Source organism: Neoarthrinium moseri, assembly GCF_022829205.1.
Source record: "Neoarthrinium moseri strain CBS 164.80 chromosome Unknown scaffold49_Wmoseri_CBS_16480, whole genome shotgun sequence".
Taxonomy (NCBI): domain Eukaryota; kingdom Fungi; phylum Ascomycota; class Sordariomycetes; order Amphisphaeriales; family Apiosporaceae; genus Neoarthrinium; species Neoarthrinium moseri.
The window spans coordinates 17728-32073 of NW_026055163.1; the positions used below are offsets into that span (position 1 = coordinate 17728).

The window sequence follows — 14346 nt, forward strand, 5'->3', positions numbered from 1 at the left end:
ACTCCACAACAACACCACCAACGATACTGAGCAGCCCCACCTGAGAAGAGTATCCACGCGCCTCTGGGGCCCGTCCCGGCCAATGTAATTCATGACCCATGACAACACTATAATCGGAGTCCGATTTCTAGAAATTCCGTTGTCATTGAGTCTACTCGCACATGAATGCAGCCGCAACGCGGGGTAAACTGCCCAAGTGCTAAAACTTATTACTAACAACCCCCCAATTCACCAAGCTTGCGCACCAGTTCAGAAGACAGATCCATGTGGCTTGATAATACTGAGAATTTCGATCTCGTGTATCATCATGAATGTCCCGAAAATCAATACGCCATCCTATCACATACATGGGAAGAAGAGGAAGTCAGCTTCCAGGACTTCAAGGACCTGGCTACTGCGAGGCAGAAAAAGGGTCTTTACTAAGATAGACTGGACAGTGCGCTTGGCGCGTCGGCATAGCGACCAGTGGGCTTGGGTGGACACGTGAGTCGTATCTCAGTTAATGAAATGAGAAATAAATATGACGTTTGGCTTATTGAGAGAAATGTGCAGGTGTTGTATAGACAAGTCCAGCAGTGCAGAACTCTCAGAAGCCATCAACTCGATGTATAAGTGGTACCAAAAGTCCGCCGTTTGCTATGCATATCTGTCAGACTTGACGTCGAGTCGATATGATCGACTTCTGGTTTTCACGCAATGTCGTTGGTGGACAAGAGGCTGGGCTTTGCAGGAACTCATTGCCCCTACTGAACTTCGATTCTATGACAAAGATTGGAATTTCTACAGCAGGAGGTCTGACCTCCAAAATGAAATCGAGTCTTTTACCGGAATCGGGTATCAGGCGTACAGAGGCAGGCTGGATGCTTTCTCGGTAGCAGAGCGCATGTCCTGGGCCTCTCATAGAGTAAGTACGAGGATCGAGGATATTGCTTACTGTCTCCTTGGACTTTTCGACGTCAATATGCCTTTGCTTTACGGTGAAGGCGAGAAGACTTTTATCAGATTACACTTGTGAGTGTAGATATATACGTAGTAAATACAGTGGCTGGTCCACTATTCCAGCAACTTGAACTTTGAAACAGAGTTGCGACGGTTGAAAGAGTTGAGGGAGAGATGACTATATGCATAGGGATATGGTAATAGTTCCAAGCTTCTTATCACGATCATGGAATAACCAAAAACTGGGCTCATATATGGATTACTTCATGTTTCCCGTAATAAAAGTAGGAACATTCAGTCGGTCCATGTACTGAGGGTCGCTTCGGCTGTAGGAAGCACCGCCTGAGGGCCCCCACTTTACTTGGCCAAACGAATTGAAGGGCATGACTTGGTTCAGAGGTTAAGTACATCACTAATCAATTGGTCAACTCAGTAATCTTGGATTATCCACTGCTAACAAGGCCCGATGTGGGAAACCAGAGTCCACGATTAGCATTTCATTTTCCAGTGTTAGTGCTCAAATACAGCAGAGAGAATATCAGTGACTAAATCGGACTTGATATTCGACCTTGAACTCATTTTTGAGAGACAGAAACGTGCACTGTTTGTCAGCTCTGAGCGCAGCGGAACTTAAAATAAAGTCGCTGATAAATCTCGGGGGAACCCCAGTCCGCGAATTGGTCTAGCGCTGCCGTGGTACAGCAAGTACAAAATCATGCCAATGAAACTCAGTATTGCTTATCATTGACACACCTAGAATCGGATTCTCATTATTACAAACTGCCACCACCTTTTGTCTTTTGTGGTGTCACAAACGCACGTTTGCATCATGGCTCCCGTCACGTTCCATGAGACCACCATTGGAACTTTCTCCAAGATCCTGGCCGTCCTCCTTCGCATCCTAGATGCGGCATCACCCCACCCCGATGTCGATAGTTTCCTGGACCTGCGCCTTACACCGGACATGCTGCCGCTCGGGGCCCAGGCCCGAATCGTCACGGTGGCGCCTATCAATCTCGTCGAGCGCCTGACGGGCAAGCAACTCGTGACTTGGAACGAGAAACGCACCATGTGGGGCGAGCAGGAGAAGGTCTGGTCGGAGCTGATAGCAAGGGTCAAAATGACGCTGGAAATCCTCAAGGCGGTAGACCTTGTCGAGGTCGAGGCCAAGGCCGACAAAACTAAGCTCAGCCTGATCGTCGGCCCGGAAGATGCCGGCGCGTCATCCTTCATGGAAGTCCCAGCAATCGACTGCATGCTGGCTAATGGACTGCCGAATACTTACTTCCACCTCTATATGGTTTACTCACTGCTGCGGTCCAACGGAGTAGACATCGGCAAGAGGGATGTGTTGATACCCTTTCTTCCCAGTTATATCCTAGAAGGGTACCAAGAGCCTTAAACTACTTCAATGGTATCGAGTATAGCGGTTAAGTGAATCTTTTTAATATTATAATTTTTAAAATTTAAATAAAATTCCGTAAATTATACCTCGATCGGGGTTCCTTATAAGATCGTAAAGGCCTTGGTGAGGGGATATCTTCATCATCCTCCATATCCGTTGATCGGGTCTGATACCGGCGGCCTAGAAGTCGGGCATGATTAATAAAGGGATTCATCGCTAATCGTAGGTAACCTTTTATAAGGAAGACTCAGAATTGTCACAATGGGGTTGAAGATCAGGTACGATAGATGTATTCCTTTATAGGCTCGTAAGAATACAAGACTGAGTCTTGTCCTCCCTCTTTCCTTAGGGAAGGTGATGCGATCCTTATGGGGTGCGATGTGTGATGTATTAAAGATGGAGAATGCAAGTATCCGTGGCACCTACCAAGGTGGGTTACCACACAACTAGCTTATCTCCTTATCTACAAACCAGCTGTCACCAGCTGATGTTCCATAGACAGCTGGCGGAGCTATCTATGTGTATACCCCCTTACCAAAACGTATCAGAAGGACTGTAAGGCTAGGTAGTAATGCTCAAGATCCGTCACCAGAGGTCCTATAAGACCTGAACGGTACGCCTGATCCTGGTTAGCGTGATATATACCGGTTTAAAAGTTATAATCAATATAATTAATTAATATTAAAAGTTTCGATGTCGTATATTATTATAATAAATGCCCCGAGAATTAATACGCCATCCCATCGCATGTATAAGAAGAAGAGGAAGTTAGCTTCTAGAAATTCAGCTTCTAGGAATTTAAGGACCTGGCATCTGCGAGGCAGAAAAGGGCCTTTGTTAAGATGGACTGGACAGTGTGCTTGGCGTGTCGGCCTGGCGCTGGATCACTCGATGATCCAACAATGACTTTTACGTATTCTAGGATCCCGTCCAATTCTTGGCAGGCTCTAATCCGCGCTCCCAATATGTATTATTATCTAATCAAGAGCTTCTAGTTGCTGCTTGCTCCTTATAACACGGCGACACAGGCGTAAGTGTTGATCCAAAGCCCGGAGCAGGACTGGCTGCTCTCAACAAAATGGAACTTGTTGGAGTTGGAAATCATGCCTGGCTGGGTCGGCGCGGGCGTGGCAATGCCGTTGCCGGGTTGCGTGGCAGTCGCCGTAGGTGCCATGTCGACGCCAATGACAGGGACGCAGGCGTACGCATCGGCCCAGAGTCCGGTGCAAGACGCGCCGGCTGTGGGATTCTATGTCTGTAACTGCGCCTGGATGATGCCGTGGGCGCTGGCGATGGCGGCTGGCTGTTGCCGGACTTGACGAAGTAGAAGGAATTGTAGTTGTCCACCAGATTGGACTGCGTGGGCAGCGGCGTGGTGATGCCGTTGGACGGCTTGGTCGTCGTGGCCGTGGGCGGGGCTGTGGTGGTGGTCGACGGCCGGATCATGGCCGTGGACGTAGTGGTCGACACAGTACGAGTACCCAAGCTGCAGATTGTCGCAGCTAGTAGTGATGGCTGGGTTCTTGTATCGACGTCAGTGCGGATCAAAGCTTTGGTTAGGCTGTGGCTTCTTACCCATCTCCGGAACGTTTCCAGGTCATGAAGTTCTCCGACAGAAGATCGGGACAGGACTTGGCCGAGCCCAGGTCTACCCACCAGGTACAGTAGCTGGTAGGGTTCGGGTCAGACTCGAGGCTCGGTGACGATCCATCCCGAGCTACATGACCAATGACAGCACCGAGTGCCGCTTGGAAGCTGCTGGCTATAAGTAGGAGGGAATTCAAACCGAAGACGGGCATTTTGAAATTGGTGGTGATCCGCAGTAGTCACTGACTTGTGGTAGATTGTCAGATGCACCCTGTATCAGCTTTGTATAGTCGAGTCTGCTAAGCCGCGCATGGCACGGTTTGCGTCTGGCCACCAACCAGGACAAGGTTGCTATCCGGCTGAACATCGATTGCGGCGCTTGTCCACTGCCAGTTCTGGGGACTGCAACCGTGAACCTCGCAAAGGGAGAAATCTGAATACGCTACCGATCATGATTTTCAGCCAATGTCTCCTAATGCTTTTCCGCAACAAGAATTGACGAAAATCTGATTATTGTATATAAGGGGAGAAAACAAAACGCTGTACAGAGTTTCCTTTATTGTGTATTAATCCGAGTGCTGTGTCCCAAGCGCAACTTCAGCTCCCCTAGCCCCCACGACTAAGACACTGGGTTCATTCTCAGTTTATTCAGTCCGTATGGCTACCATGCGCGGTTGAGGGCCAAAGCCAGCCCCATACCCGCCAGGATCAGAGTCTCAGCGCTCTGCGCTCGGCCCATAACACCATTGGTCGCTGGAGTGGCGCCAGTTGAAGTCGGCGCCGAAGCCGACACGCGTCCAGCACATCAAGGCCCGTTGCTGTGGCCACGCAAGTTGAGATGAGCTCGTCGCCGTAGGAGACGAGGGCGTCCAGGAGGGCGCTGGTAGGCTTGGGCACGTCAAAGTACTGAGCTCGGGCTGGTGAGACGTGGTATAGAATTGTGGCTTGCGAAATTGTGGCTGTGCTTTTCGCGTTTTACTTATTTAATTTCCCTCTTTTTGGTAGATTTTAATACACTATCGCACTTTTTGCCTTCATTTTTACGACTATTCGCTTTGGCGATCGTCGATTTATACGTCTATTTTAGTTACACGAACAATGTACGTTCGATTCGTCGACACCGACGAGGAGGACTGCGTTGACTGAGGTTGTGTTACTTGGGGAATATGGCCCAGGAGCACCACTCCAGTTCAGTACTGGGTGATATTCTCTGTGACGCATTGCCAGGGGTCGGGCGAGACCTCGCTGGTCGGCTCAGCTCGAGGTATCTCAGTCCTCTGCGGCATATGGGTTATATGCATGGCCGCACCGCCAGCAGCACCCGCGAGGACGTGAAGTCTATTGAAGAGTGTCGATGTCTTCATGTTGCCCGAGGTGTGAATTTCTGAGTAAATGGCAAAAAAAAAAAAAAAAAAAAAAAAAAAAAAAAAAGAATTATGCAGATAGAGTTGAGCGAAACAAAGTTGCGAAGGATGATATTGGTATCTAAGGGCTTCCTGGTGCAGAAAGTCGTTGGTTCTTTATTGCGGCACAACAATCCGCTGGTCGGATACATTGCTCCTCTCACGATACGCCTACCTATCGACGGGTTTACGAACCCGCTTTGGTTAAGACTGCGGATTGGCAAAGGAGCTAGTTCAGCAGCCAAGACGCAATGCCCGCCGGGGTTCAAGTTCAGATGCTGGAGCGGGTATATAGTGCAGGGATCCGGTCCGGGCCGGTCCTGCCAAGTCGGATATGAATACTATAAATTTTTAAAGGGGTTAGTCAGGGCCCCATCCCTGCACAAAAGCAGAAGGTGACACCACCCAGCACTGGACGTTTGTTTCTCATCTTCCTAGCCACACATTACGCTACAGACCCAAGATGCCTGAGTTGGACGACATCACTTACTCGCGCGACGCCTGCGTTGCCACGGTCCGCGACTATTACAAGTTCCTGACCAAGATGTACTTGCCGGAATGCCAAGTCGTCGAACCACCCCAAGGGGGCTGGCCGTCCATCATTCATGCGGACCCCAGCATCTCGAGAGCTTTGGCAAAACGGATGGTGTGATATCGCTGCTCGCCCACCTACCTTACCTTCTCCAACCCAATGACTGGACGAACGATGCCGAAGGCGCTGCTGACTGCCTCTTTGCGGATTGGCAGCATGTCTTCACAGCCATGGCCGAAGGCCGCGAGGCCGCCGAGGCTAGACTTTGCTCAGAGCGTCACATGATGGAAGAGCTGCCTCCCCATTGTGTCGGACTTACGTACGGCGGGCGGGATAACCCGTTGTTACTTCTCGACACGGAGCTCGGCGTCATATGTTGGGATGAGTGCCCGGACTCGGTCAAACTCGACCCTACCCGGGAACCAGTCTTGGATGACCCATGCGACTATGCGCCCGAGGGCGAATGGGATTGGCGGTGCGACTGCCCAGCCTGGGCCATCGATGATTTCTTCGCGCTTTTCAAGGACCGATTCCGCCGGATGGACTGGATCCCGACGAGCCCCCGAACGGTGCTTACCATCGACACACTCCGCCCGCCTGAGTATGCGGGCCTGATGCCTATGCTTGCCGGGGTTTATCGGGAACACGGTTGGCCTGATGTGGCCCGATACCGGAAGGGGGACTGCTTAGTAGCCGTGAGGAAGGCCTTGGAGGAGGAGTACCCGGAAGAGGTAGACCCACGGAATGATGTACAAGGGGGTCCTAGACGATGCCTAGTCTAGACTCTGCCATAGCAATATGTTTGAAAAATTTGCAGGTTTTCCAGACTAATGAGCGGCGGTCTCCCCGAATTCAGGTCGGGCCGTGGGCGAGCCAAGAGAGTTACTGTGAGTATCACATCATGGAGTATGGATCTATGGCGGCGCAGCACTCTTGGCGCGACGTTATGCCTCGGACACGAAATATTGGCCCCGGCGGCAAGGATTTGAGCTTCAGAGTATGCATATTAGAACACTTCGCTAAGCTACAGTCAGACCACCAGCTAGGCCCAGCCATGCTAGGGACTGTGCCTTACATCTAGGTGCGCCAAGAATCCCGAGCATGGGTGCCTTTGACTATAGATTGTGTTCTGAATTTGAAGCGACCTGCATGTGCCGCGCATATGCGTCTCTGGCGCCAGTTGATCATCAATCTCTCTGTCGCCATGGCGCGACCGGATGGTACGAAGGGCGCCTAGTCTTGGTGGGCCAGACATTGCGATTATTCTTGAGCGCGCGAGAGCGGGCCAAAAGTATGATGTACCTTTCGGGCAATTTATTCGCGATTGCACGACGTTACAAGCTGTGGACGATCTCAACAGATTTAGCTCAGCGAAAAACAAGAAGCACACATGATGTCACTGCTGTCGATGCGTATCTGTTCAAGCCTTACAACTTGGCTGGCGTATCTACAGGAGCCTGTCCTGAGCTTATCGAGCAGATGCTGAGATTGAGACGTCTTGAAGTCGTGATCTGATGCTGGCAAGAACCATGCAACATACCCTTCATCAGTCAAATCAGATCTTTCTTTTCCTTTTTCTTTTCCCTTTCTTTTTACGTATTAGCCTTTTTCTCTCTTCAGCCTCGGTTGGTGACTGTCCATTGGTTGTTTTTGGAGACGTGGTTACTTGTACCTCTTTCTCTTGGTTTCCATTGCCAGATTTCATCCTCTTTGCCATTTTTGTTCCATCCAGTGGCTTTTCTATATGAGGTTTTACATTTGACTGAACACCACGGGTGGAGGTATTCTGGCCTACACCCATTTTCGGTACGGATGTTGTCGCAGGCAGCAATGTTTTCTGGCCTGCACTCGTCAATTGCATTCCCTTTACCTGAGTCGATCGTGATAACTTGATGCTGCTATTCGCACTTTTCTCGCTATTTCGGTACGTTTGAGGCTGAGTGTCGTAGTCAAGAACAAATTGCAATCCCTTGTGGTCTACAATTTTCACCTGTAGCATTCTTCCAGCTTCTGTAGGCATCTTCTTTATAGTTTTACATTGTCAGTGAGTTCAAGAGTTCAGTTTGCATAATTCGGCCAACGAAGCATTACTCAACCATGATGTACTCACCTGGTGCATCTGAAGCCTCGCGGAGGTGACGCCACTCCGAGTGTCAATGGAGATCTGAGCCACATCTACATGATGCCGCTTCATAGAGAGATTTCGCCAAGGTCGAGGGGTGTAGGACTCCTGCCCGTATTTCTTGAACCAAGTCTGAGTTTCGTTCTTAGGCCATAGCTGATACAATTCGTCTTTGGCTTTTACAACGTCCGGATGAACCATATAAACATCCAGAGAACCATTTTCTATTCCTCGCCTCAGAATTGGTAGCTCGTTTTGTTGAAAATTGGTGCGATGTAATGGGTGAAACCTGTTAGGTGGCGGACGAGAAAGTATCGTAACCTCATTTCCAAATGTGATGAACCAGGTAAAGATCGCACCGGCACCCTTCATAAAATTGCTCACACGCTTGTTGCTCATGTTAGTCTTCAGACACCTGGGATCTGCTTTATCCATCAGAGGGCCCAAAGCGATCGTGAGTGTTTGCATCCCATGATGCTTTGCCCAACGCTCAACGTCATCGTGATTGACGCTTTCCCACAGAACTTGACGATTGGGGAGCCAGAAATCCGAACTAAATTGGTCAATAATGGATTCGGCTTCTTTGGCTGTCAAATACTGCTGGATCGCTGCCACCATGAACATGAAACTGGATGCGATCGGCATGCTGTCTCGGCTGACTCATTCGGGCCGACACATATTTGTGCACTTGTTATACATGGGATGTGCTCAATGTCCCATTGATCCCATGGGAAGACGTCCGTAGATATCATATCCACCAACGACATAAGTTATGACGATTTCAAGTGCGGGGGGAAAGTCATCTATTGATGGTGCAAACGCAAATGTCTAGTGTTGTTTGTTTACCTTTATTGCCAATGCATGTGAAGAGTTTGCAGGTTCTTCCTGCTCCAACGACCAAACTTTCCTACCCGCTATCATGTGTCAACCTTGCGCTAAATCAGTGTGTAAAGATTCTAGAGTAGTTGTCTTACTTTATGACATAATTGCAAATAGACAGGGTAGCTATGGTCTCCTCATGGGACCAGACTGTCCGGTTCAGTTATCATCGACACCTGACCTTTTTACTGCTGAATTCAGTGACTGGTCGTGCCTGAGCGCCCTGTCAAAGACTTGATATAAGAAGCTCTTCGTGGGTTCAACTATCTGAGAGCCGTCATCCGTGAAGGCTGGATAAGGCATCAATATAGCTCAGCCTAGCTGGTCTAAAACTTGATTCAGATCTCTTTGGCGGACATGTCCCATGGCTGCCTGATTCATTGGCAATGAATAAGAGAGTACGCGTGAGGTAGAACTGATTTCAAACTATAAGTATGCAAGTATTCATCGCGAAAACGAACATCCAGCTTTTGTTCGCTACATGGGCCTCTGACCTTATAGACCGTTGATCCTAAGGGGGAAACCTGCATGACGTGAAGGATGGCCGTTACCAACCTAGTACCTAGGATAATTGTGACGCGACATTGATTCTTCCTACAGAACAGTGTATAATCTAGTGTGGTGTTCGATCTATGAGCAATTTACCGGAAGCCTGGCAGGGGACAAGGTCTGCTGTCTTCCCGCTACTTGCGGCCCCCAGGTTTGACCCGAGGCCAAGACCTTCTTGTATCCGACACTGTCATTTGCCCCTGAGTCGCCGAGATTACTACTTCTCATAGTGATGGTGGCGTAGGGTGGTTCATCCTCAAATTGCATTAATTAAGCCGTTCGGTTGCTCCGCACAGTCTATATCAACTGGAACAGATTTCAATCTACGCTGCTGATGGATTGAAAATAAAGTCGCTGTCATCTCCATGTCCTACAAACCGATCGCTCAATCTTTCTCTCCTTCCTTGGGGGATAGGATGTGCCATGGCCGTGATGGCACCCCCCTCATTTATCTTATCGCCATACTCGTGCAAACACTGTTGTATCGATTATTACGGCGGCCCGCCCCTACTCATCCCCAATTTGTCCAATGATTCAGCTTTTGATTGGTGAATCGCGTTACTCCCCTACACGAACGGGCGCATAGGTTCCTTAGTGTTAGGAGACCGAAATCTACTTAGATGATGACACATTGACAAGAATAGACTCGTCAGTGCGCACTGAAGGCTTACACGTGCTGACTCGTTTCCATGCCGGCATCTTCGAGTACATTCGCGTCGCCGGTTGGGGGTAGTATCCCACTTCTAGCCAATACTTCCAAGGATCCACAGTCATGTCCGCCCTCTCGATGCCGAGCCGCTCAAGTATGTCCTCGATCTGCCGCGATCCGGGCTCGCTAGATGTGTGCGCCCACATCATGGGCGTCCAGAAGCCCGTGGGCTCGTCTGATTCGAGCGACGGGGCATTCGGCGAGAAGCCGGCGCGTAGCAGAGCTCGGAAAATCTCGACATGGCCGTCCATGGCGCAGAGCTTGAGCAATGCGCCGGTCTCCACTGTTTCTCCTCTGAATCTAGGCGGCCCGTCGAGAACTTTGGCTTCGTCAAGCAGGTAGCGAAGGGCAGCATAGCGGCGCGCCTGGATCCCTTGGTACACGATGTCGAACCAGTCGGACCATTCGAACATGGTCAGATCTGGTTCGGCTGTCATGATCAAGTGAAGAGCTAAGACTTGATTGCCCAAGACAGCCGCGAAAATGGCATCCTTTACCATCTTTGCGGACAACTCCCCTGCATTGGAAAGAGCCCATCTCACAGTATCTTCATTCCCAGTCCAGCACGCCAGATCTAGGGGTGTGGGATCGGCACCACGTCCCCCGTAGGGTTTGGTGATTCTCGCCCCGTACTGTGCAAGAAGCTCCATTGTGCTGACGTGTCCATGAATGGTGGCGCAGTCCATTGCGCTTGCCAGGAGTGATCCAAATCTCCTCAAAGGCGTAACTTGCAGGTACTCCAGTAGACGGTTTGTAACGGCGACATGGCCTAGCCTTGCAGATTTCATCAAGCCCCGGCGAAGTTGAAACGGATCAGCTGAGTATTCGGGGGCACCACGACGGTGTGTATGGGTCCCCTTGCCCAGGACAATGTTTACCATTTCCAAGTCTCCGGTTTCTATGGCGCGCTCTATTGGAATGATGAGATGATTATGCTTAGGACTCTCAAGGTTGGCACTGAACATACGCAGGAGACGCGTTGTCAAATTGTGCTGCAAAGACATGACTGCGGCATGAACCGGGGTTTCAAACATGTGACCCCAGTAACGAGCGTCTTTTCGCGCTGCGGACTCAAGGAGGGGTTCGTATATGTCTTCCCGTTTTAGTAAGATGGCCACTGGGATAATGCTTGCCTCGAGGTCCTTGTTGATCAAAGGTCTGAAACCACGGAGCACTCCCGAAATGATGCCGGGCGACGAAAAGTTGCAACTACTGATACCATCAAGGACAGCAAGAGAGCTGTCCAGGTACTCGCACAATATCACCAGGGCATCGTATCGGCCGTTCTCCGGTACACGTAGGTGGTCCAGGAGCTGGTTCAGAAAGGTCGAGATGTTGAGTTCCCAAGGCTCCGTCACCCGAGAGGGAGGATAGTGCTCAGCTACAGGGTCGGCGCTGAAAACCTTCCAGAACCCGGCTGGGTTAGTATGCGGGCGGCGAGACAAGAATCGGGCCGTGAAAGGGATCAGTGCAGCACCGAATTGGTAAGTGTTTAGCGCTCTGTAATCTAGACGAAAACGGAACCGGGTGTTGCTGTGGAAAACGAAGAGTGTTTCAAAGGCGCGCAGAACTTCATCGTTGAACAATCCTAGGGCAACTGATGAGTCGCATGACCAGATCGGATTCGTGATGCTCAGAGCTTACTGCTGACCTTGCGGAGCCTCATGGAGCGTCGCAAGCCGAGCTCCTTCACCGTCGCTTCTATGGTGGCGCGGAAGAGCTCCATTGAAAGATCTGAGAGATTTACCATGGCGTTTGAATCCCGTCCCTGTTTCAGCAATATGGTAGAACATAAAATGGCTGTCAGGTCGAGAAGGCTTTGTAAATCTGGATTGTTGGTGTTTGTCGTGCCACATTCCACTCGCAGTCTAGGTAGTGCCTGACATGGAGCACCATAGATACCAGGCCGAGTGATACATGAGCTGATATTTATACGCCTGGTAACATGGGAACACTATCCTCTACGGCATGCACATAAACATCATGTTTGGCTGGGTCGTACCTGTTTCTGGACAAGGCATTCAAGGTCTACGGCGTCCCGTTCCTTGGGATGACACCATCATGTGGACGAGATGGCGACGTAGCAAATTGTATGGCTATACCGGCATGACTCGAGATTCCCGTAAAGCCGTAGGCATGTGTCACGCCGGTGTATATGCGATGGCTTTGGACAAAGGGAGGGTTTTCCACATGATGTTGTCATAGACCAACACAGATCCCGTTGGAGATCAGAGCCATGTCGGACGATGTATGGACTGGAGGGTTGCGTGGTCTCGAGAACAAAACACGTGGCACATGGCATTGCCATCAGGATGCTTTGAGATGACTTCCCATATCAAGTAGCGCCGCAAGTCACAGCAAGTCTGGCCCGGTCAAAGAAGCCGTGAGATGAAGTTGAAACTAGTGGGAGGACGTGTGGCGGTGCAGATGGAGAGGTGGCTTAGTTGGTGCTGGTGCCGGTGTTGTGACGTTTTAGCGCTCTGGCCACCGGGGCCAGGCTGACGGGCGGCGCGTTGCGGTGGGCTGCCTTGAGCTTTGGGGGGGAAGGGGGAGCTCCCAGCTGTTGTTTGGCGCCAGGGCCGGCCGTTCGACAAGGGGACCCGGAGCTTCGTAACTTCTGGCAGCCTTGCGTTTGGGAGAGTTGACATCAATCAGTCCATTCAGCCCAGTCCATCCAGCAATCAATCCAGCAATCAATCCATCCTCACTGACCACGCCGCCCGCCAGTCCACATCACCACCGCGCAGATCCTCCGGCCCTTCCCTCCCTCCCTGGAAGCCGAATACCTTCGTTGACCGCCCCAGCTCCTCCGGCTTCTCACATTCAACATGGCGTCTGGCTACGACAGAGCGCTCTCAGGTAAGTGTGCCATGCCGTGCTCCGTCGTCTGCTGGCCAGCTGAGCTAACATGCGTCTTCCCCAGTCTTCAGGTTCGCATCGACCCTCTCCCTCCCGGCCCGCGACCCCTTCTAACAAGCTGCAGTCCCGATGGACACGTCTTCCAAGTCGAATATGCCGGCGAAGCCGTAAAGAGAGGTACGCCCGTGGTGCCCCAGCCCCAGCCTTCCCGCTGCGCCTGCTTCCGCGGTGCATTCCATGACATCTGACACCCGCACCTCCAGGTACCTGCGCCGTCGGCGTCAAGGGGAGCGACATCGTGGTGCTGGGCTGCGAGAAGCGCTCGGCCATGAAGCTGCAGGACACGCGCATCACGCCGTCCAAGATCTGCCTCGTCGACACACACGTATGCCTGGCCTTTGCCGGGCTCAACGCCGACGCCCGCATCCTGGTCGACAAGGCCCGCCTCGAGGCCCAGTCGCATCGCCTGACGGTCGAGGACCCCGTCTCCATCGAGTACATCACCAAGTACGTCGCCGGCGTCCAGCAGCGCTACACCCAGAGCGGTGGTGTCCGCCCCTTCGGCATCAGCACCATGATCGTCGGCTTCGACAAGAACACAAAGACCCCGCGCCTCTACCAGACCGAGCCCAGCGGCATCTACAGCGCATGGTAAGAACCAGACCGAGACCTACTTGCCTCCTTCCTCTACCATTCACACGTCAGCATGAGTGTATATTGATCGTTTACTAAACTCTGTGTTTGCCCCCCCAACAGGAAGGCAAACGCCATCGGCCGATCTAGCAAGACCGTCCGCGAGTTCCTGGAGCGCAACTACAAGGAGGACATGGACCGCGAGGCCACCATCCGGCTGGCCGTCAAGTCGCTGCTCGAGGTCGTCCAGACGGGCGCCAAGAACATCGAGATCGCCATCATGGCGCCCGGCAAGACCATCGAGATGCTGCCCGAGGAGGACATCGAGGGCTACGTCAAGAACATCGAGCAGGAGAAGCAGGAGGAGGCCGCCAAGAAGAAGACGGGCCGGACGCCGGGGACCGGCAGCGCCGCCATCCTGACGAGAAGCTCGGATGACGCATAGACCAGACGGCAGAGCGTGTTGAAGACGTGCGGGAGAGCGGGACGGCGGGACGGAAAGGATGGCGCGCCTGCTGCCTGCTGCCTGCTCCCTGCTCCCTGCTCCCATGAATGTGATGACCCAGCCATAGAGTGACCCCGTCATGATCACGGAAACTGTACACTATATCATTGCAGAGATGGCGTTTTTTTCTGATGTCTCGATGTGGTTTTCAGTTTCCCCTCGTGCCTTGCTCCTCTCCTGAAGTGAAGTCTAAATGGTATCATGCTCCCCCGCCCATGCATCCG

General features: G+C 51.6%; 5 protein-coding genes across 5 annotated transcripts; 3 read left to right on the top strand and 2 right to left on the bottom strand.

Moving 5' to 3' along the window:
* Nucleotides 1-1768: 1768 nt before the first annotated feature.
* JN550_010014 (uncharacterized protein) lies at nucleotides 1769-2341 on the top strand (the record flags this gene model as incomplete). Its single annotated transcript, XM_049308221.1, has 1 exon — nucleotides 1769-2341. One exon carries the CDS (start codon nucleotides 1769-1771, stop codon nucleotides 2339-2341), a length of 573 nt encoding a protein of 190 aa, XP_049167942.1.
* A 1012-nt stretch (nucleotides 2342-3353) lies between these two features.
* JN550_010015 (uncharacterized protein) lies at nucleotides 3354-4143 on the bottom strand (the record flags this gene model as incomplete). Its single annotated transcript, XM_049308222.1, has 3 exons — nucleotides 3354-3583; nucleotides 3820-3866; nucleotides 3920-4143. 3 exons carry the CDS (start codon nucleotides 4141-4143, stop codon nucleotides 3354-3356), a joined length of 501 nt encoding a protein of 166 aa, XP_049167943.1.
* Nucleotides 4144-5797: 1654 nt separating this feature from the next.
* JN550_010016 (uncharacterized protein) lies at nucleotides 5798-7103 on the top strand (the record flags this gene model as incomplete). The annotated part of the gene is made up of 4 exons (XM_049308223.1): nucleotides 5798-5902; nucleotides 5953-6597; nucleotides 6684-6863; nucleotides 6948-7103. The coding sequence occupies 4 exons, from the start codon at nucleotides 5798-5800 to the stop codon at nucleotides 7101-7103; spliced, it is 1086 nt and encodes a 361-aa protein (XP_049167944.1).
* Nucleotides 7104-10028: 2925 nt separating this feature from the next.
* JN550_010017 (uncharacterized protein) lies at nucleotides 10029-11875 on the bottom strand (the record flags this gene model as incomplete). The annotated part of the gene is made up of 2 exons (XM_049308224.1): nucleotides 10029-11713; nucleotides 11770-11875. 2 exons carry the CDS (start codon nucleotides 11873-11875, stop codon nucleotides 10029-10031), a joined length of 1791 nt encoding a protein of 596 aa, XP_049167945.1.
* Nucleotides 11876-12953: 1078 nt separating this feature from the next.
* JN550_010018 (uncharacterized protein) lies at nucleotides 12954-14062 on the top strand (the record flags this gene model as incomplete). Its single annotated transcript, XM_049308226.1, has 5 exons — nucleotides 12954-12984; nucleotides 13049-13055; nucleotides 13109-13161; nucleotides 13248-13635; nucleotides 13741-14062. The coding sequence occupies 5 exons, from the start codon at nucleotides 12954-12956 to the stop codon at nucleotides 14060-14062; spliced, it is 801 nt and encodes a 266-aa protein (XP_049167946.1).
* Between the last annotated feature and the right edge of the window lie 284 nt (nucleotides 14063-14346).